The 23,907-nt window shown below is 42.0% G+C and overlaps 1 protein-coding gene across 2 annotated transcripts in view; it reads left to right on the forward strand.

The window, feature by feature from the left end:
- Positions 1-3,902: 3,902 nt before the first annotated feature.
- LOC108717147 (ephrin type-B receptor 1-B-like) overlaps positions 3,903-23,907 on the forward strand; it is a 186,407-nt gene continuing 166,402 nt past the window's right edge. For both annotated transcript variants that reach the window (XR_005961394.1, XM_018263965.2), the window contains exon 1: positions 3,903-4,377. Coding sequence is in view for 1 of the 2 variants with exons in the window: in XM_018263965.2 (XP_018119454.1) it covers positions 4,314-4,377 (64 nt within the window). In the remaining variant the exon portion in view is untranslated. The remainder of the gene's footprint in view (positions 4,378-23,907) is intronic.

Raw genomic sequence — 23,907 nt, forward strand, 5'->3', positions numbered from 1 at the left:
TTTTGTATACTAAATATAAGCATGAACTTACTGAACCACAAGTCTAATCAAACAAATGATTTATGCTGTCAAAGTTGGCTACAGGGGGTCACCATCTTGTAACTTTGTTAAACATCTTTGCAAGACCAAGACTGTGCACATGCTCAATTTGGTCTGGGCGTATTACTAATCAGATTATACAGACTGCACTGGGTCCTGTGTTGTCATGTAATCTAATGTGGATTTTACAGTTTTTGTATTGTTTAATAAAAACTTTCTCCAACCAGTGGCTGCACAAAATAATCATCTGAATATAATCACAGTTTATCGGTTTAAATCTGGCTCCATGATCTTTGTCTTTGCAGCTGGAGTTGGAAACAGTAAAGGGGATGTAAAGGCAAAAATAAAATCCAATACAAATCTCTACACAGTCGCTGACTACTCTACAGGGAAACAAACAAAGCTCTGCATGGCTGGAAAGTAAGAAAGTTTCCCTGCCCCGCAGTTAGGGACCGTCTGACAATTCCTATCCACAGCAGTAAATGAAGGGAGAATTTCACTGCATACAGTCAGGTTTCTTATAAAAACAGGACACATTTTTTAATTAAAGTATATTGTAGATAGGTTTCTTTTTCATTAAAGAAAGTAAAAATAAGATTTTATTTTTTGCCTTTACATGCCCTTTAAGCTTTTTAGCAGGGGGCACTATGTTATTAGGAAAGCCTGCGGAACACTGACCCGGTGAGCTCTGCTCAGGCTGGATGTGATTTCTGCGGGTTAAATGGCCCAGCAGCATACGGTGCAAGTTTCTATACCTGAAATCCATGTCTGATTCATTGCTCTGCTTTATCCTGTTAGTGAAGAGTTGTCATTCACAGCCGCTAGATGAAAAACAATTTATCCAAGTGGAACAGAAATGAAAGATTCTTTAAATCCCGGGCAATTCTCTGGCACAAAAGTTCTTCTGTATCACAGAGAAGAGAAATATAAGATTGTTTGAACTGATATACAGCTGGGATCATAAAACAGAATTGAGAGTGTAAAGCTTACAGTAAAGGGAGTCCCACCTGGATCTGTGCTGCTTTCAAAAATGAATGTATTGCATATATATATACAGAATAGGCATCTGCAGGCTGCCCTTTTCCAGTGCTGGCAAATCACTTGCATATATATACTCTACTTTGGAGGGGGGGTGCCAATTACTCTGGAATTCACCCCATGTAGGAGATTCAACACAGATTATAATGATAGCTTTCTCCCTAGCTGGAAACTAAAGTTGATCTGTAGTTTGGGACAACTGCCCTAGTTATAAATGTATATACTGACATGGATAAGACATGGATAAGACATGTACTCGGCCAATTTCACGGTGGGCCTATACAAGGTGACCAGATTTTTTTTGGTGTCCCACCGACCCAGTCCAACCCTGCTCTGGGCCATGTAAATGTGTGGCCACCTTTGCATTGTTTCATTTGTTTATTGATGATGATGGGTAGAGCAGAAAGTGAAGAGGAACAATAGAGTGGGAGCTCCTCTTCACTACCTTTCACCCAGGAGAGATGATCCTCATTCCCCAACAAACACAAGAATATTGGTCAGAACTGCTCAGGGACTTTACACTAGCGTTGTGGACCACCTGGACCCCCAGAAAGGTGAGTGCAAGCGTAGGGGGAAGAACAGAATTTACTTCTGGGTGGCAGGGGGATGAAAATCCCTGCAACAGACCCCTGTCCTTACCGTTTTGACTCTGCTGTCTTGACGCCCCATTATTCCCCAACCACGTTCAGTTAAACTCGCCCATGTCCCATGCTTTATAGTCCTGCTCGGAACCAAGTTTTGAAACCCAGACCCGACCTGGACCTACATTGTTTCCCACTTGGACCAGCTACAAGACATGACCCGAAATTGCCTTATCTGCAACTTGATCCGCAACCCGCTGGCCACCATTAAACAGGAAGTGCTGTTGTTGCATCATCAGAAGTGGGTGGGCAGCGAAAAAGTTTTAAAAAAGGTTTAAAGGAATGAAATATAGATATTATAAGAAAAGGTAAGTAATATAGAATAGGCTCGCAACTTGACCCAGGACCCGCAGACTCACATCTATTCAAGCACCCGAAGGTCCTTACTGCAACCCACAGGGTCCCCACTTATTTTTTGAGTAACCCACAGGCACCCAACCCACTGCACAACTCTGTCTTGCTCTGCTCCCTGTCTGGGGTATAAAACAGGAGACTTCTAAAAAGTCTGGGAGTGTTGATGGGAGTTTTACAACACCTATAGGGAGTCAGGTTGGACTCCTTTGCAGATTGGGCCTCAGCTTTCCGTCATGTTCAAGAACCCCCGTAACAGACACAAGCGAAAAAAAATTTAAGAATGTGGAATGATGAAAGTCCCTGGGGTTCACAGGGAATCAAAAGAGCAACACAATTGTTCAACTACTGTTTCGCAACCCTTGGCTCCCAGACTTTGACGGACTACACCTTCCAGCTTTCCTTAAAGGGGTGGTTCACCTTCATGGTAGATTTTATGTTACAGAATAAGCAATACTTAGTAACTTTTCAGTTGGTCTTCTTTATTTTTTTTAATCGTTTTTGAATTGCCTTTCTTCTGACTTTTTCCAGCTTTCAAATGGGGGTCACTGAACAGGAAATGGGGGAAGATGTATGGAAGAGATGAAGAGGCGCAGGGTGTGGATCTGGGACGGCGGCGCCCACAAGAACCATGGGCCCACCAGGTTTTTTCCATATCCTGGTATCCTGCCAGTCCAGTCCAGTCTGACCCTGCTGTCAGAAGCACAGTAGGAGGGGGACAGCCAATCACAGCCCTGCAGTCACACAAGCATCAGGTCAGCCTATCTGCTGATTGGTTCCTGTCCTACAGTGCTGAATGCTGCTGGCAGAGCCTGGGAAAGGAGGCAGCAGGAAGTGGAACACATGGGTGGGGCTAATAGGGTTTTTGCAGAAATATTCAATAAAGTAACCAGAAACATAACTTTTCAAAGCACATTCCTTCGATATCTAAAATATGTCTCATTTATTTAAAGGAGACATTTTGTGTAAAAAATAAAACGTACCAGAGCGTTATACTCATTTAGATACAGTAGGTTCCTGTCCTACAGTGCAGTGAGCTGAGTGCCGCCAGCTCCCCTGCACAGCCAGGGAATTCAGGGAACAGGAAGTGGAAGAGAAGGGAGGGATTATTAGGATTTTTGCAGATATTCAATAAATCAGCCTGAAACACTGCTTTTTTAAGCACAACCTGCTTAAAAAAGCAGTGTTTCAGGCTGATTTATTGAATATCTGCAAAAATCCTAATAATCCCTCCCTTCTCTTCCACTTCCTGTTCCCTGAATTCCCTGGCTGTGCAGGGGAGCTGGCGGCACTCAGCTCACTGCACTGTAGGACAGGAACCAATCAGCAGTTAGCAGGACCTGATAGGGAACTGAAGCCTGTCTTTGCTTGTGTGACTGCAGGGCTGTGATTGGCTGTCCCCCTCATACTGTACTTCTGGCAGGGACTGTTAGGACACGCCCACCCCTCATTTAAAACACAGACAGGGACCAGAGAACATTTAAAGGGAGCTCTAATAAAGGGGCTATTTTTACATATAATATTAATACTATGTAAAAGCAACACCATATAACTTATAATTGCCTACAAAATTAGGGTTTTTTCATGTATCCTCTATGTCTCCTTTAACAAACCTGCCAGCAATTCTGCTCCATTCTTACTCGTTGTGAGTTCGGGTGCAGTATCCAATAGCCGCCCGTAGATGGCAGTGCCGCTCAAACCTGCGCTGCCGGGAGAGTTTCTTTCCTTCAGGTCAATGTAAGTAATTTTCTTTCAACAATAGCGGAGGGAGGAGCGGCTCCTATTGATTGGCTGGGGGGTGCGTAGTCCTTGTGTTCTTTGATTGGCTGGGAGGTGTGAGGGGCGTGTGCACCTGAGACTGGATGGGAGGGGGGGCAGCGCGTGAGTTTGGAAGAGGGGAGTATAGTGAGATGGAGGAATGAGAACTTGACACCCCCCAGCATTTCAGCCTTTGCGCCTCCAGTGAGCGCGTTACTACTGTGAGATTGGGATAACCCTGCGCCTATGGACATGTACTCCGCTCACTGACATGTCTGCCTCCGCTCTCTGCCTCCTGAGGACCTTAACCCTGCCCGGCAGCAGCAGCGGGACATGGGAGATACGTGCCAAATAAGGAGCTAATGCTGCGCTTTCTCTCTGGGACACCCTGACCAATTGCAACTGGATTTCCTTCCCCCTTTTATCCTTCATTTTATTCCCGTCTCGTACTCGGGGAGCCTGTGAATACTGTGTTTGCCTTCTGCCATGGAACTAAATGTGCTGCTTCTGCTCCTGTGCTCAGTGGGGGGCCAAGTTGGAGCTGTGGAAGGTAAGAGATACTGGGGGGCCCACAAGAGACACGTGGGGATTCCTAACCCCCCAAATATAGGAATGGGGTTTATTATAGTCTTTCTTCTTGTGTCATTCAGATGAAACCCCCAGCAAGTCACTATGGATTGGTATAACCCTCCCCAATTGTATTAGATTGTATTAGATTGCAAGCTCTCTGGGGAAAAAAAAAGCTTTGTAACTCAATGTGTGAAATGTAAACCCATTACTAAGAATGTTCTGTTGCAGATCTGGGGCTGTGACAGGGGGGATAGATGTGTTTCTATAGGGGACACCTGTTAGAAGCAACAAGGCAGGTGAGTTTGGGAAGGTGCAGTTCAGGCAGATCATCCAATTCAGGCATCAGAATTTGGCAGAGGAGGAGCCCAAAAGGTATTTTATCATGTCATTATGTAATATAAATATATAGAGAGAGAGAGAAAAGCAGGCACAAAGGAGATTTGGGTAGTTGTAGTTGGACAACAGCAGATTGGGCATTCCTGATTAAAGTTGTATTTTCAACTCTGATATAGGGGGTCAGTCTTTCTGTATTGCCAGTGACCCTCACTTTGTTAACTCCATCCCTGTCAGACATTGTGATGATAGTCTCAGAAATTACAGCCTGCTATATATATATATATATACTCCTCACGCACACATATACTGTATAATACATACACACACACTCTCTCTCTCTCTCTCTCTCTCTCTCTCTCTCTCTCTCTCTCTCTCTCTCTCTCTCTGTGCCAGAGGATTTCAGGTTGCAGGCCCTGCTGAAGGGGTTAATGGCACACGGAGTGTAGCAGATAATATTAACTACACGTTGGCTAGTTTAGGGATCCAGGCTGAATGGTAACAGATGGGGATGTACAAACCAACAGTGTTTTTTTTGTCTAAAACCCAAGCATTTTAGTAGCTGTTCCCCCAGTCTGAATATAATGTAACCAAATGCAAATCGGGGTTAATCCTAATCCCTAGAGAGATTAGGTGCTGATGACTTTGCTTTTCCAGCAATTGGACTAATTAAATCAAAAAGGGCCAATTGACATTTGTATCTTTTTTGTTTCCATTGCCTGCTGTATGGTCGGATTGTATGTGTTCCTTGGAACAGATGGGCATTGTGGTGAGGCTGTGTTCTCCAGATGTATACTACTACTGTTGCTGCTGGGCTCCCTATGCCTGGCTACATCTCACAGGGTACCTGCCTGGGTTGCTAAGCTGCTGTCTCCCATTGCACAAGTCCTCCCTCTCCATTCACATGCCAGTGCCAAAGGGATGGAGCTGCATTGCGGTGCTGATGGTGCTTGAAGTACGGGGTGATAGGGATGGACAGGACAGGTCTGAAAGGTGGGAGTTGCAGGGAGGATGAAGTGATATTTGGGCTGTGCCTGTGTCTAGCCTTCTGAGTGTGATCAGAGACACTTAGGTGCCTCTTGAGCCTCCTTTCCAGAGACTTTCTGCTGAGCTGCAGCAATGGGAACCTGTCCATCAGTGCTGCCCTCGTCTCTGTCTTGTCTGCTATCTTCTCTGCTGCCCATAATGCTGCCCGCCTTTGTTTTTTTTTTTTTTTGCTATCACTTGCCTTAAATCCCATCCACTTTGTTCCATCAGTTCTAAAATGCTTCCCTCCACAATAGGCATCTGCTACCGAAGCTGAAGGGTTGCATTGTTTATGAACCACTGGTCTAGAGAATTATCATTGGGAAGAGGACGATGGGAGTTGAAGTTCAATAATGGCTAGAGACCTTCTGAGACATCTCTGCTCGATTCATTCTTCTTCCTACCCCAACATTTTCCCTCCTTCTCCTTGTCATTCTTTAAGCTTTTGGCTCTTCCCTAGTAATTCTCTGTGGCTCTTCCCGGCACATCTGTATTCCCTTTTATGTTGTGTTTTCTTTGGCTCCCCTCTTTCCCTGGATTACTATTCTGTACATTGTCTGCTTTCAGCCGTTCACTAATCATCGTCGGCCTCCCTCCCTCGCTCTCGACGTGCTGTCTTTTTGTCTAAAAAAACTATTTTTTCCTGACAGCAATCAGTTCAACACTTCTCATTTGCTGTGGAGCTCATACAGTACCTCTACCCAACGCCTTACTCCCTTGCTGCTCCATTTCCATTGCGATTTCACCCCTGCTGCTTTAATTTTGCTAACTACAATCTCACATCTTTTTCCCTTGTTATCCTTATCTGACCCTGCATTGTTCTCCTCTCTTTCGTCTGACTTACTTCTCGTAGAATCGGCTACAGCACCTTCTGCCTTGGGATTTATACAGTGTGACAGTGTCAGCTTCTCCGCGGGTGCTAGGGATTTGGGGAGAGGCCTTTTTCTGGACACATCCAGAGTCGTGATCTAGATCACAAGGAGTCACAGTAGTGAATTTGCATCAAACTGAGCAGATACATTCTCAGGAGCTTTTCCCTTGATCAAAAAGCATTCAGTGAGAGGCACTAATCAGTTCATTTATGGAGCTATATAAATTGATTATGATGTTGTTCTTGAGGGTAGCGAAGGAAAAGTAACGTGCACACAGGAGGTAGTGAGGACCCTGTGGTGAGTAGGGAAAACTGGATTCAGGAAGGAGCAAGGAGGCATCTGTTTGAAGGGGAGTGTAATTCTAGCTAAATTGACTTGTAGGTTGGATGCAAGGAATAACTAGGGAATAATGGACTTGAGGAAGGAATCTATTTAGCTAAAGCAGAGCCTGTGGCAAAAATTCCTCTACCTGCAGATATGCCAAGGACTGTAGGAGAATGTCAAGAGGTGTAGTTCAATCACAACCAGACAGCCCTATTAAAAATAACAAAAAACATTGCTGCTGTAGAGCCCACATTATACCAATCCTACGGCAGGTTAAATTAATTTTGGGGGGGCTCAATGAAATTTCTTTAATTCTCATCTGCATGCAACAGCTGTTCTGCTGAGCCCCCCAAAATTTGCCGGTAGGCACATGAAGAGAGGGCTTGTTACACGGGGTGCAGGCTTGGGAACTTGAGGTGTGACGATTGATTTGCCTAGACTGAGTCGAGCTTCGAGGGAATGTTAGAAGGGGTAGGAGCTGTGCACTCAGGGATTCCATGGGGGTCGTTGCTACTCAGGTAACAAACCTCTCTTTTATCTTGGTTTTTGCTAAACGTTTGAAGGTTCTCCCCGTGTTCTAATTGTAGAGTATGTGCATCATGGTAAACATGCTTTGTCCATACATGTCCAGAATTAGATTTGTGGGAACCCTGGAGATATATTCTGGCCGGGCCCCAAAGTAAGAGAGAAAATATGTCATTCAAGGATGTCCAATCTGAAATACTGCATCTGTTGCTGTTCTACAACTCCAGCTGGTTGGGCTTGCCTGACGTAAATACACTCAAAATATATAACTATCATTAAACAAGATGTTTAAGAGGACTTCTGTGTTGCCCTCTCTTCTAGTCTCTAAATCTGCAGCCTGCCTGTTTTCCTCTTTTGTGTTTGCAAGTGTGACGTTTCTCTGGGGTTGGAGCAGACTGTGTCACAACATTAGCCCATCGCTGGTATTGTTCTGGGTGTTAGAGGCCATTGTGCCTCTGAAATGCATTCTAATGCCAGCCTTTTACATTTGCCTAATGGAGCAGAGAGCTACCGAAAGGGAAAACTCCTGTCTTTTGGGTGCTCAGAAATAAACTGAGGCTGTGAGAATGTGAAGATGGAATTCAGCAGTACTGAAGGGAGAGTGAATAGCCTCGCCCTCTCACATGGCACTGTTATAGCCACGTTATTTACTATGCAAGGAACGGAACAGAGTGAAATGTGGGGGGTGTCTTGTCTTTTAGACTTACATTTTTGCGGGCTAGGTCCTGGATAAAAAGATGATTCCATACAAAAAGTGTACGGAGCACCAGGGAAGATCTGGCTCCTTAAAATACCTTTGGAGCACCACCCTTTCCCACCCATTGATGCTGGCTTCCAGTTGTACTGCCTTGGCCAGCTTGGGGGGTATATATATATATATATATATATATATATATATATATATATATATATATATATATATATATATATATATATATATATATATAAATAGTTGCAAACAATAGATATGTTCAGTATCTTTTCTTAAGAGAATAGTGCTTAAGGTAATGTAGATTCTGGATGGCAGCTGCTTGGTACTACAGCTCCCAGCATCCTTAGCTACATGACATCCAATTGATGATGGTAGATGGATGTGGCTGAAATAATATCCTCCCCATTATATCCACCCTTGCAGCCATCGACCAAGAAACACTTTGATATCAGAGCAACCAGTTGTAAGCTCATGTGGGTCAGCATTGTTGGACCAAGCAGTCCGATGTTGTCACATTTCTGTATTTGTTCTCAATGGCTGGGGCATTTAATAGAAGGTTCCCATCGCTAAATGTAGTAAAAGCAGTTAAGGGCTTTGCCCTTAAGATTTGGTACAGTAGTTTTGACCGTAAGATTTAGAGACAATGAACTAGGTAGCACACTATCCGTATATTTATGTATATATATGCAAGGGCCATTTGTTTAATTGTGCATTAGACAGGTGAATATTGAAGACTCAATGAGCTTGAAAGGAGCCAATTGCTTGTGTGGTGCATAGGGACATAGTGCTATACAATATAAGGGGGGGGGGTAGGTAAGCGATTTCAAGCCACTGGGATCCATTGGGCCCTTTATTTAGATTGAAAAGGAATTTGCAACAATGCATTCCATCCATATTGTATCTCCCCAGGCTGCAGGCAGTGTAGTGACTGGCTCCTCTCTCCGGTTTGTGACACCATCCATAGCAAAACAGCTGCAATCACACAGTCCTGTCTCTCTGTATATGGGTAGCAAGACTCATGGAATGAATGCGCCGAGTCTCCCAGACAGATGCACTCTCCGCACATGCCAGATACTGAGAAATGGCTGAAACACAGCTATGAAATGAAGCAACGGAGACATAAAATGCTTCACTGGGTACATTTCCCAGCACCAGTGGATCTTTGTAGGAGGATGCCTGCTGTAGATATTTACATTTCATAACTCATAGAAACCACATAGTTGCCTCAGGGCAGCAATTCAGTACACCAACTAAAATGCCAACCATACTCTGATGTTCCGAGGTGCCTGTGCCTTCACACCCTATTTGTCCTTGGCACGGCAGAGAAACAACTTACAGTAAAATCAAGATGAGCCATGAATTATACTGTGCATGGAACACAAGCCTTAATGCCGGCACTTTATTTTGTAATACATCATCATCAGAACTTGGCACCAGTCCTCTCGTTACACTGATAGGGATTGTTTGTAAATACTGGATGTAAAGTCTCAGCCGTGATTCTATCTGTGATTACTGTGGGTTCCAGGATGTCGTGTGATGCATCAGTGTTTCCAGTCTTAGTGGTGGAAGGTCATGTCAATACTTCCAAGCACTGACCAAATGAGAAGCCACTTGGGTTTGCAGCACTGTTGCATCATTTGTTTTGTTGCTCTTTTTCAGCACAACCATAATTCAGGGTTTTTTTTAAGGGGCATCATGAGTTCACTGTATATCGCTTGTGCTGAACATAGATTGCCATTGCATTTCCCCTGCACAATAACAAAACAGTCACAACAAATTTAGAAAGTTGTACACTGGTAATATATCTACCTTGCCAGTACCAAACCTTAAATAGTTTGTCTCCCTGTTTGCCCTGTTCAGCTCAACAAAAGAACATCGCTTTTTCTTAATTAAAATATAAAAACATTAAAAACTATTCAACGCAAGTCCTATTTACTCCACCCATGTTGAAGAATGGGATATACTGCCCCTTTACAGGACAAGACGCTGACGCCATCCAATGACATTACCATTAAATCCCTCATGCTCCCTAGGCGATGAAATATTCACTAGACCTGCAAATAAACATTAGCTTACCTATGATTTTTAGGGCAGTTATAAAAAAAAAACAAATAAAAAAATCACCATGAGATCATCGTCTGCGCTTTTTTTGCTTTGATTTGCTTTTACTTTTTATGCCTTTTTGGCCCAAGTCACGTGTTTGTATTGTCTAATTCTGGAAAAAAAATGGACCCGGAAATGCATTGCCCCTGGTTTCCTTCACAGGCAAATTTTCATTTTTTTTAAACCAGAAATGTGTTCCTTTTAGGTTATAGAGAACAAGAGAGGTGGCATTCCGTTTACATGCTGGCAGGTTCATTGGCTTGCAGTCAAATTAGTGTGTGTGTATCTTTAGATTGTACGGCGTATTGGGTGCAGGTAAGAGCCAAGGCTTCTGGCTGAGATGAATACAAAGCTCTGCAGAGACAGCTGTAGCTGATCACTTTCTGACCACCCAAAGTGGCTGTTAATTGGTAACAAAGGGGCTACACTAGAAACTTCTCCTTTGGGAGACACCTCCCTGTGGATGAGTGATCCTGTGTAAAGCTGGCCATAGATGCAAAGATCTGATCGTACGAATCGAGGATTCGTACGATTTTCGGACCGTGTGTGGAGAGTCCCGACATTTTTCGTCCGGCAGAGATCGGTCGCTTGGTTGATCGGACAGGTTAAGAGATTTCTGTCGGCTGCCGATAATATCTCTGCGTGTATTGCCGATCGTACGATTTTCAGTGGGAGACTGGCTTTGGTCGGACATAACTTTTGTACGATTGTTGTCAGGGGCAGAACATCGGCTGATCTGTTCTTTTGTACTTTATTTGATCGGAATGGTTAGTGGCAGGTTGGGAGATGGGGAAGTTCGATTGTACGTTGATTCGTACGATCGAATCTTTGCGTCTGTGGACAGCTTAACAGATAATAGGCTAACAGCAAAAACAAAGCATTTGTTCTGAGTCAGAGTCTAGTGGAAATCTTGACTATTGGTGATGGTCAATAAGATAAAAAAAAGCAGCAAGAGATGGTTGTCCATCTGAAGTGGGGTGACATAATGGACATCATGCATCTATTTCTTAACTACAGTTCCCAGCACCCCCAGTCATCCATATTTCATGAAAATTCTGGTGGTCATCTGTGACAGAGCTCTAGCAAGTGAACGTGATGTACATGAATCATGAATCTGTAGAGAAGAGCCTTTTCATACTGTCCTGCTGATTAACTTTCATAGGCAGATATGCTTCATTGGGAACCACAAGCCGGTTTCACTCCAGCTGTTAATGGATTACAACTCCCAGCATCTCAACTCCCTTACGGGGCCAGAAGCAACAGAATTAATTTCTTATAGATGGAAGTCCCAGGAAGGCGATGAACAACCCATAACCTGTATTCAGGAGGGCAGAGCAAACATCTCTCTAGATAAATCTTTTTTTTTTTCTGTAGAGAGAAGCACATTATATTCCCCTGACACAAATCATGCAGAGCATCTGGGACTCTCCGTTGTGTCTTAAACGTTTCCTGCTGAAATAAATGATTTCCTATGGAGCAGTGAATGGGGAATTAGAAATAAGTCGTATATTTCCCACCATCCAAATACAGTAAATTGCAGGAACATGGCCATATGTAGAACTATGTTAATGGCAAAATTTACTAATGACCCATCGAGTACATTCATATACTTCCGAAACCCTACATTTCTTCTTGTTGACTTAATTTATTGTATTGGTTTCAACCAACCAAGAAAGTTTTCTTTTTTACGTTACAATTACACTCATAATCACTCAACGCCAAGCCTTGGGTTTTACTGGTGCATCCAGTTAGACATTGCTAGAGCTGGGTAAGGTGGCTGACCTAATGAATATCAAAGTTTGTTTAAAGGGATACTGTCATGGAAAAACATGTTTTTCAAAATGCATCAGTTAATAGTGCCACTCCAATTCTCAAAAGAGCAAACAGATTTTTTTATATTCAATTTTGAAATCTGACATGGGGCTAGACATATTGTCAGTTTCCCAGCTGCCCCAGTCATGTGACTTGTGCCTGCACTTTAGAACGAAACTACTTTCTGGCAGGCTGTTATTTCTCCTACTTAATGTAACTGAATCAGTCTCAGTGGGACTTTTACTATTGATTGTTGTTTTTAGATCTACCAGCTGTTATATGGTTACCTTCCCATTGTTTTGTTGTTAGGCTGCTGGGGAGGAAAGGGAGGGGATGATATCACTCTAACTTGCAGTACAGCAGTAAAGAGTGACTAAAATTTATCAGAGCACAAGTCACATGACTGGGGGCAGCTGAGAAACTGAAAATATGTCTAGCCCCATGTCAGATTTCAAAATTGAATTTAAACAAATCTGTTTGCTCTTTTGAAAAATGGATTTCAGTGCAGAATTCTTCTAAGCCCACCCTTTGGATTTATTGTGACCCGCCTTGTGGGTCCCATTTGATAGTTTAAGAATGTAGTGCCATGTTAAACTTGTAGGTGGGTGAATAGCTTGTATTAATATCTGAGGGAACTAGAAAGGACTTTCTCCAGCCCCTTCTTTGTCTCTTTCTCAACCTATTGACTTGTACTTGCATCATTTTGTCTTTTTATTTCCCCCTTATCACCGGTTATAGTTTAGCCATTAGGGGCCCACACATGGAACTTTGCACAGAGCAGTAGGGAATGGAAGACTGTTTATATTTCTAATCTGATTTTTCCAAACAGAACGATTTTCTTTACAGGTCAGCAAACAAACTGTTTGTTGAAAGATCGCAGGAAGGGAAAATGAGTTTACACAGTAAATTATATCCTCATATTTATGTCCAACATCACTGCAAATGGTACAGTTCTGGGAAATAAAAGGGCTTGTCTGTACAGATTTCCTTTATGCCTATTTCTTGTGTGGCTGTTTTAATAAATGGGAAGGAGGCATTTGGGGCCCACTGGCATTATATTTTTAAGGTGATTACCCTATGATTTATTTAGCAGCATCAATAAATTGCTGACAGGAAGAGTTGCTTTTTGATGATGCGGCTCAATAGGACAGTACTTGCCATGCAGAGTCGTTTGCAGTCCATTTGAAATCATTTTGCCCTTTCTAAATGGCACAATCAGCTTGCTTGCCAATTGTCGGACGGCTCTCTCGTGCCAACTGTCATTAAGAATATGAATGGATATAGAGTTTCTTTGAATGGCCCTTAGCAGCCAAAATGTCTTAAAATACCATGGCCACTGCCATTTAAACATTCTTGTACATTTCTCAATAATTTTTAAGTTTGTTCTAGAAATCCTGTCTGATTCCATGCCAGTCTGGTGATGTCACAGCCATTGCACCCGCTGGAAGACCCCATGAATATTTCTCGTACCCTGCCTCCCGAATCTATCTCTCTGCGCCAGCATCAATTTTCACAGTCACATATGTTACATTTACAGATGGAATTTTCCGATCGCTGCATCAAGAAAGATTGGTTGCAAGTCATGTTTAAACATTGCTTTTCCCCTCTGTGGATTGAAGGATTGTTTGGCTAAGATTTCTGGCCGGCTAAAGAGAAAGTAGAAATGTCAGGGCAGCTTTGGAAACCTGCATAATGCAGACATCCAGGTCAGATGCTTTTTGGGAGATTTCCTGTGAACTGTTCAAACAAAGTGTGTTTACCTTAAGGGTGCACAGACAATCTAGGTGTCTGATGATCCCACGTTCTCTTACTGAGCAGGAAACGTAAAAGGGATATAAAAACAGAATGTGTTTTGGCTAGCACTCTCTGGATATTTTTCTTAGGAGACTGAGAGGAATGTATGAAAAGCCTGAATTAATGGCGAGGTGAAATTGATCTCTCCTGTGTTCCTCAATCCCAGTGTTTATTGTGTAAGAGATTGTCTATTTCCATCAGTGCACTGGAGCAATATTAGCAGCTCACACGGCAATGCACAGATTTGAGGTCCAGTACTAAGTGCTTCACCCCAAACAGCCACTTTTTTTGGTAATAGCTTCCCATGAGGCTTTAGACCCAAACTGTGGGGCTGCCCCCCTAGAGGATCTTGGAGCAGTGGCAGAGGGAATAAGAATTGGGGATAATTGCCATTTATTCTACTTGATAGACTCGCAAGTCAGTGTGAAGGTCAGTTAGGGTGAGGTTGATTGTGCTTTGGGAGTAGTCTGAATACATTTGATTGGCTTCCGTCTCATTTTTCTTTCAGGACTTGAGGTCCACCTAAGATGTTTTTTAGATGGCCTCTAGTATTTTAACTGTATCATGAAATAATACTTGCAATTCTATACTAACACATTACCTTATATACTTTTGCAGAACTGTATTTTAAGATTATTGCTGCAAAGAGGTCCATGATCCATCCATAAATGTGACACTGGCCCACTCTCTTTTTTTTTACTTAGTTGCCCTACTGGGCAGGAGAAATGGGAGAGCGAGAGGTTTTCCTTGTGTCATTTTGCCTTGCACATCTGTCCTGCACCTCCTTCATAGGAGCAAAGGGATTACTGGAGCCCAGTGGTTGATATATTTACAGTAGTTTGTACATGGAGGTCTGTTATGTTAAAGTTTGACTTAATTTTGATATAACTTAAATACTTCTAATCCTCATTTAAACCATCATTATCTCTGCTGTAATATATTTCTATGCTGGTTGCTCCATAAAACTGCAATGTCATGTCTTTCTATGGAAAGAGTGCCAGCTGGCTTGTGCTTCAGATGTATCCTTCTGTACCTCTAGGTCAAAAGAGATGATGAATCTAAGGGAAGGTCTTGTTTTCCCTTGCGCAGGAAGTGCTCCTTGTTTTTCTTTTCCTCCCTACCTTCCTGACAATATCTGGTTGCAACCCGTGCTGCCTTTTCCCCTTGAATTATTGGACAAACGGAGTTGCCCTTTGCACTCTGCTGATTCTTTTTAACTGTCAGAAAGAGATTGTTCCGTTTTTTCCATTTCTTGAATGTGTGTTGAAGCTTTGCTCTGTTTTCTTAACACAACTCATCTTTCAACAATGAGGTACAGTCAGCACAAATGGAGACATTATTAACCTGCTGCTCTCAGATTCTTTTGGCATGATGAAGCCACGTGTAGGTGCTTAGGTTCTGCCAAAAGGGAAAATATGAAGGGTTCTTGTAATCATTATTTTTAGGAAATTGCCAGTATGACTTTAAAAGTGTACTCACTTTGAGGGACCACGGTCTTACTGGCTGGAGGACCATAAAAATGTGCCTACTAGCATGTTAGTATCCTTTTAATTTGAGCCAGGCCCATTGCTATGAAATCTAATTTAGATACCCTAAAGGCAACAGTGCCCCCAGTGGCACAATAATCATGTCAAAAATGCTCAAATAATTGGTTGGCTTAACCAAGCAATAATGTTTAAACAAACAGTCTCCCAGACATGGGTGTCTCCTTGTTATTATAATCCCCCCCCCACCAAGCATATTGTTTACAAAAAGCCATGACCAATCAGTAATTCACATTCAATAACAGCTGAACCTACTTTCTTCAAAGTGACAGCTGAGGCCTCAGCCGTAATTATGCCAAAGGATTATGAAATAGTTACAGAGATCTATGTCTGACAAAAGGCTGTCACGGATTGGGAAAAAAAACAGTATTTTATGTGAATTTTAACATCTTGAGGTTTTTGTTTACACGGATAAAAGGATTTTTTTTAAAGGACGACATATTGAGCTTCGAACATGAAAAAGCAAGACAGATGGAAAATTGCAGTTTTTTTTCTTTTTAATAAACGTAGCATCAATGCTTTATTTTCGTGCTATGCTTAATAAACATATTAGTGAATCCGTGTGGAGGAATTAATTGTATGCTGGATGGTCATCACCCAACTTAAGCACTCCCACTGGGAATTCAGCTCCAGGAGTAATGACATCAATTGATGAGAATATGTATAATGGAACTGGCCCAAACATGGGAGGAAGGGGTGGCCTTCAACCCATGGAGACAGAGATATATAAATAGGTGAAGATTTTACATTGTCTTGTTTTGCTTTTAGGAGATTATGAAACAGCAGAGTGGGTTTTATGTAGTGTTACGGTGTGGGTACGAGTGGCTTTTGTATTATTTTCCAGAAGACAGGCTGCCCTATATCTAACAACACAGCAATCAACCAGGAGCTAAAGCTTATAGATCTTATTGGTTGTTATGGATTAGTAGACCTCGAACAAGCTTTGCATTGGTTGTTTCATTGATCTCTTTAATATCTACTCTTGAGATATATATTTAGAGTGCTCCCACAACCCCCCTGTTTTGATATTGTGTATATATATATATATATATATATATATATACACACCAACCAAGCAGATGCAGATCCGCACTCACAATATTAACTCCTTGTTAGTCGAGTTAGTGGAATAAAGATTTGAATATAAATCCCAGGAGTGCGCTACCATACTTCGTGTATATATATATATATATATATATATATATATATATATATATATATATATATATATATATATATATATATATATATGCTCAATACATTGACGCTGCGCTTGCAAAGATTTTAACAGGTGCTTTTTGGTTGTCTATGGGTTTCAAAAGGTCTGAAAACCAGACAGAAGTGTCCTTATGGGGACACTGTTTCTCTGTGGGCTCTCTGATCAATTTCTGGGATCATGGACCCTAACAACAAAATGCTGGACTACGTGAAAGCAAACATTTGCTTATACCTTTTTTTTTTTTTAAATAAAATATATAGTGTAATGTAATAAATGTCACAAAGCTTGTACAGGTATGGGACCTGTTATCCAGAATACTTGGGACCTGGGGCTTTCCAGATAACGGATCTTTCCGCAATTTGCATCTTCGTACCTTAAGTTTACTAAAAAATCATGTAAACATTAAATAAACCCAATAGGTTGCAATAAGGATTAATTATGTCGTAGTTGGGATAAAGTACAAGGTACTGTTTTGTTATTACATAGAAGAACGAAATATTTTTTTAAAATTTGGATTATTTGGATAAAATGAAGTCTATGGGAGACAGCCGTTCCGTAATTCGGAGCTTTCTAGTTAATGGGTTTCTGTATGTACCTGGTCTAGTGACCCGTAGCAACCAGAGTGTAGCATATTTGTAATTATTTATTACAATGTTTGTCCTCCCTGTGTGTAATTCTATACTGTAGACAGGCATATGGTTGGACTACCCTGGCATTTTCTCACCACTGGACCCTTGTGGGGCTGGAGTGCATGGTTTGCCATAAGATTGCCCTTTGGGTGCAAATGTCTGATGTTCTTTTATTGCACATATCTTTTCCTTTCTGCATCTGCGGAGATTATCCCTTTTTACTAGCGTGACTTTCCCATCACATAGTGTCTGAGCCAAGTTAAACTTGTGAGGGGAAAAACAGACATCTGGCCTGCTTCAAAGTCATTGTCCGGAACAGAAGGTGAGGCTATCGTCCATGGGAATGCGATCATCTTCTCAGTTAAAAGTACAGAGGCTGCGGTTGAAACAAAGGCTAGGAAGCGAGGGTTGGAAACCACCGAGAAACAAATCAATCCTGTATAAACCACAGTTCCCAGAGGGCACCGACTTTCAGATACCACCTGGCTGCGTGCTCCAGATGTGTCTTTTGCTCTCTGCGAGGAAGGAACACCCTATCTTGGCTTTATTGTGCTCCTTATATATAATATACAGACGAGCAGTGTCCGCTGATATCTGATCTCCCTGTTACTAAAATCCCAAATAATACCAACACCTGAACATTTGTCAGTACCAGTCGGTCATGGCAGGTGTCTTTATTTTTTTTTTATTATTATTATTTTTTGTACAGAGAAATAATTACAATGCACAAAGCAGATTTTAATGGAAACTTTACCATACAGGTATAGGATCCCTTATCCGGAAACCGGATATCCAGAAAGCTCCGAATTACGGAATGGCTGTCTCCCATAGACTCCTAATAATACAAATATTATGGAAAGATCCGTTATCCAGAAAACCCCAGGTCCTGAGCATTCTGGATAACAGGTCCCATACCTGTATTATATTTTTTAAACACAAAAGTAAAGCAGAACATGAAAGCTTCTCATGCACACAGAACAATCGTTTCTCTGCAGCTCGGCATTTATATACTTGCTGATCCATCTTCTCATATACAGCTCCATAAATCAATTATACAGGTATAGGATCCCTTATTTTGAAACCCAGTATTCAGAAAGTTCCAATTTACGGCAAGGCCATCTCCCATAAACTCCATTGTACGCAAATAATTCTAATTTTTAAAAATGATTTCCTTGTTCTGTGTATTAATAAAACAGAACTTTGTACTTGATCCAAACTAAGATATGTGTATTTATCTCCATTGTTAGTAAACATGCCCCTTTAGCAGACTTAAGGTATCCAAATTACAGAAAGATCCCTTATCTTGAATACCCCAGGCCCAGGTCCTGAGCATTCTTGATAACAGATCTCATACCTGTACTGCTTCTTTCTGGGAAAAATATCTCAGACATTTTTGGCTTCCTTATATTTCAGGAAAAGGTGCCATGGTATATTTGAGTGTTATACCCATTTACATTAATTATAACAGATAGAGATTTCAGGGGACTCTGGATATGACAGTACATTCCAGGGGCAGTTTGGAGGTCCACGCCAACTATGCTTCACATTTGGTAGTTAAGTATGAAGACTACAAGGCTGCTAACAGACAAAGTGCCATGTGCTGAAGTGCCAGTTGTTCCCTGTAGGTTACACATAAATTATGTGTTCCTGAAACGCGGCTTATGAATCATAGTTCCTTCCAATGTACCATGCATTCTCAGCGAAGCCAGTAATCCCTCCTAATGAGTAGAGAGCTCCTCTGAAGGCCCAGGTACAGAAGATCAGGAGCTTAAAATGCATTTGGCTGGATTATGTACAGATAAGTATCTCAGTGTTGTTTTCTTCTTACCAGGTTAATCCCTGAATCACTTTCTCCAGTTCACAACAAGTCGATTTTTATTTTTACATCAAATCATTCTTGGAGAGCTTTGTGTAAAATGGGGTCCCTTAAAACTGGTGCTATGCATTTTATTGCCCAGAATGGAGGTGTTTGCTAGGGCAGAACACATTGCACTTCACTACTCCAGATCTGAATCCCAAAAGGAACACCCTGGAATTATTATCTGGCTTAGTTCGGGTAATGGACCTGTTATCAGAATGCTCGGGACTTGGGGGGTTTCAAAATAAGGGGTCTTTCCGTAATTTGATCTCCATTTACTATAAAATCATGTAAACAGTAATTAAACCAACCATGATTGTCATGCCTCCAATAAAGGTTACCGTATATACTCGTGTATAAGCCGACCCGTGTATAAGCCGAGGTACCTAATTTACCTAAGAAAACTGGAAAAATGTATTGACTCGTGTATAAGCCTAGGGGCCCCATGTCAGATTTCAAAATGTGAATGTGTAAATGTGTAATCATGTTTTATGGCATAGAAATCTATCTAAAACTATTTAAAAGAGCCTCCCCATAATTCCATCAGCAGGAACATGACACTGCAAAAATATGCTTACCCTGAGAAGGATCAGTGTGGGCCAGGTTATAAATAGCCATTGAACCTCACATACTGGCACCCAGTACATTTGAATGTTGGAGTTCCCTGTGACTCCCACCATAAGTCACAAGCTTGGCATGTTTCTATCTGACAACAGCAAGAACTTGCCAGGCAGCATTGTTCTCCGCCCTATGTACCTGGCGTAATGATGACAGAATGAAAGGGGAGTGACAAGGCAATTTATATGTACATGTACAGCTCCACAGATAGCACTCTGCTGCTGGCAAACTTGGAATCAAGCTTTAGGACCTTTTAACAATGGCCGCCAGGGGCCCTGTGAAAGAGCTGCAGGACGGTTCACTGTGTCCACTCTCCGGGCGGCGCGTCCTTCCCTGCCGGCGTAGATACCGTAGATATGCCCAGCAGTGCGACCCCCTGTGACCCGGCCCCAGCAGGACTGTCTGTGACGCCGCCCGGAGCAGGTCCAGGAGCTCCGGGCGGCGCGTCCTTCCCTGCCGGCGTTCGCTCCCAAAATGGCGGCGCCCATGGCCGCCACGTGGGTAGCGGCCGGCGCTGCTACCCACGTGGCGGCCATGGGCGCCGCCATTTTGGGAGCGAACGCCGGCAGGGAAGGACGCGCCGCCCGGAGCTCCTGGACCTGCTCCGGGCGGCGTCACAGACAGTCCTGCTGGGGCCGGGTCACAGGGGGTCGCACTGCTGGGCATATCTACGGTATGACCCGTGTATAAGCCGAGGTTGAGTTTTTCAGCACATTTTGGGTGCTGAAAAACTCGGCTTATACGCGAGTATATACGGTAATTATATTTAAGTACAAGGTGCTGTTATTATTACAGAGAAAAAGGACATTTTTAAGAAAAATTTAAATGGAGTCTATGGGAGCTCGCCTTCCAGTAATTCGAAGCTTTCTGGATAATGGGTTTCTGGATAATGGATACTATAACTATAAACATTATAGGGGACTGTAATGAAAGTCATAAACAGAAGAGCCCCAGACTGGACATGCCCATGGCACCTAAACTAATTTGTCAAAGAAAAATGTTCAATTTAGCATTGTTTCCACCGCTAAACTTTAATAACTATTACTATTACAATTACTAAGCAGAAAGCTTTATTAAAATGAAAATAATTTTCAGTTGCTTTAGTTGGTAGGTGGGCCAGGCTACATGGACCGACGAAACGGCTGATAAAATGCATTTTCATACTAATCCTACTAGTGCCTTGGAATGCAAAATGAGCACAGTGGAAAAAGGACAAATATTCTACAATATTGTAATGTGCACAATTTTCCTATTGCTGAAAATATAACTTCATTATTAGATGTTCCTTGCGTTTATATAGTTTGGAAGTATTTAATGTATCAGGTTCAAAGTTAAGGAAAGGATATTATTGTTGATAATAAAGAAGCATCTGACTTTTTACCTATTGCTGTGCATCTGATCCCTTATTCAGTAGTTGTTAGTCTGGCTAGCACCCGAAAGCCTGTAGGTACTGTATGAATGGAAACCTGCTCAGGGAATCATAATTAGACTGCATCAGAAATCCATAATCTGCTGCAAATGTCACTTTTTTTATCCCCCCTCCCTTGTCTTCCTAAAATATCCAGTGTTATCCTTTCAGTCTTTCAGCAATAAAAAAAAATCCCACAAGTGCAAGTCCATGCCATCTGGAATTGGGTATTCACTTTCTTAATGCTCCCCCAACATCCTTCATCACCATCACTAAATTATTAGCTCTGCAGATAAGTCTTTTCATTCATTTGTCTACCCTAGCATGCAGTGTTATGACAATGGATTGAGTATATAAACTGCCCTATGTGTCCTGACCTGTAAAGCTGAGGGTGGAATTTTCCGTAGCTGTATATTAATACATGGAATTGTGTCACCGTGTCCTGCTATGGTTGTTGTGTCTCTATGTTCCTTTTGTTCCCTGTGTTTCCCTCTCTAAAACAGAGATTACCAGTATTGTAGACGTTGTGTAAGATAAGTTTGTATAAGGGAAAATGCTGGCAGTTGGGGGAAGAGTATGTGTTTTGGGAGGAGGTTAGAAGCTGTACTTGAATGTTAAGGGGTTGTATAAGGAAGAAGACTCTGGTCCAAGTATTAAGGTTGAGGGTTTAAGAGAGGAGGATAGGCTTATAAAGGATGAGTTTAGGGTCTGTATATGGGAGTAGGCTAGTCTTAAAAAAGATGAGGCTAGAAGTTGCCCAAAGGTCCTGGACTAGTGGTTGGAAGGTTAAGGGTCTAAGGAGGAGGCTAGGCTGATAAAGGACGAGGCTAGAAGTTGTATATGGGAGGAGGCTAGGCTTTTAAAAGATGAGGCTAGGAGTTGTCCAAGTGGTAGTAGGGTTGAGAGTACAAGTAGAGCTCCTCTACTTCTTTAAGATCCCCATAGATGCAAAGATTTTTCTTTGGTGAATGACCGATTTCAGTGCAATCCAACCAATCCATCAAATTATTGGGAGGTTAGTGGGAATTGAACGATCGTGCATCTACAATTTCACCCGACATCGGTCAGAAAATTGATTGGCCAGGTTATAAAATTTTCATCCGTCACAGTGAAAAATCTATCTATTGTCCAATTGTTTGCAGGGCCAAGCAGGCAGCTACCCTCAGTTTTCCTGGCTTTAACTAGACAACATCGCTTGAAATGGTCTTTTTAGTCGATGGACAAATCGGAAATTTAAACGATCATTTCAAGGTAATCTTGGTCTCACGATAATGAAAAATATCTTTTAAAAATCTATGGCCAGCTAGACTCTCAATCCCTTTTATATTTAGTATATGTCATAATCAACTTTGAAGAAGTTAAATGGCCCTGAGCTAAGGAACCTGCAACCTGTGACTCTGTAGCTGTTGCTGAGCTACATCTCCTTGTGTCCCTAAATAACCATGCCAAGTATTCCATGCAATTATATTTTTGTAAGATTGAGATCAGCAATTTATTGGTTATATCACATGCCAGTAGGTGTATACCATTAAGGAACAAGTGAAAACCTTGTGCCCTACTGACACTGTTACGCTCCTGATTTTCTGGTAAAAAGTAGGTATTTTTTTAAAGAAGTTTTGATTTTGACTTCGCTGCAAAATCTTTGCCATGTTTGCTGGACCTGAATTGTTGTGGGAGGAACATGGTAAAACTGAAAAGAAATCAAGAGACGGCGTGTTTGTTGCAGAACCTGCATGATTGAAAATTGCCTGCATTTGAATAATTGTACATAACATGATCCCACAATTTTTGTCGTCAGAACTGGGAAACCAGCTGGGCAGGAACTGTCTAAGGCCTAGGTTGCCTCTCTCCAAACTGTCTGGAATAATTGAAAAACACATCTGACCTAGAGGGGTACACTGTGTGGCATGTCAAAGGGATTTAGTTGATATTAGCAGTATAAGAGCTGGCTTGTGCATGACCTGGGCTTTACAATAGCTCAATATACATGGAAACACCCTTTAACACTCCATTTAGAAGAGAACTTCCTGAGCGGGGAGCAATGTGCGCAGAATTCCCAGAGGTAGCTAGCTGCAGGCCTGCTCAATGTCTGTCAGCACTCCTGGCTGTGCACTCGGAGAATTGAGCTGAGGTCAGCTATAACAAGCCACTCTGGGCCGGGAGTTTATAAACCAACAATTACGAACTCGCTTTTATGGAGAGTGATGGAATTAGAATGTTTCAAACAAAGTATTTCTCATTTTACAATAAATCGAAAGTAACATTTAACCCCTTTATCTACAAGGGAAATAATGTTGTGTTGCACAAACAGTAGGGATGTGCTCCTTACCCAATTTAGGAATCCTGCACTATGCCTATTTCTGCCATGAGATAAGTAGTAGCATGCATGTCCATAATTTGAATAATTTTTGTTCTTGCTGCCTAACCAAAAATCTCAACTTATTGATCCTCTACTTATATATGACCCACTACTCCTTTTTTTGTTTTTGTTAGTGGCTGGGCCATCAATAAAAGAGAAAACAGACAGGGTATCAGTTATATAAACATTGCATTCATCATATACATGCATTTTGTTAAGGCTGTTTCAAATTGGCTGGGAAATGTTCCAGGTGAGAAAGATTTAATAACTTGCTTGGATTTTGCTTGCTTACAGAACATCAGGAACGTAAGAGTGAGAGAATAAAAGCAGGCGTAGAAATGCACCAGGAGGTATTTCATCAGAGTTATTTTTTC

Source organism: Xenopus laevis, chromosome 5L (assembly GCF_017654675.1).
Source record: "Xenopus laevis strain J_2021 chromosome 5L, Xenopus_laevis_v10.1, whole genome shotgun sequence".
NCBI classification, from domain to species: domain Eukaryota; kingdom Metazoa; phylum Chordata; class Amphibia; order Anura; family Pipidae; genus Xenopus; species Xenopus laevis.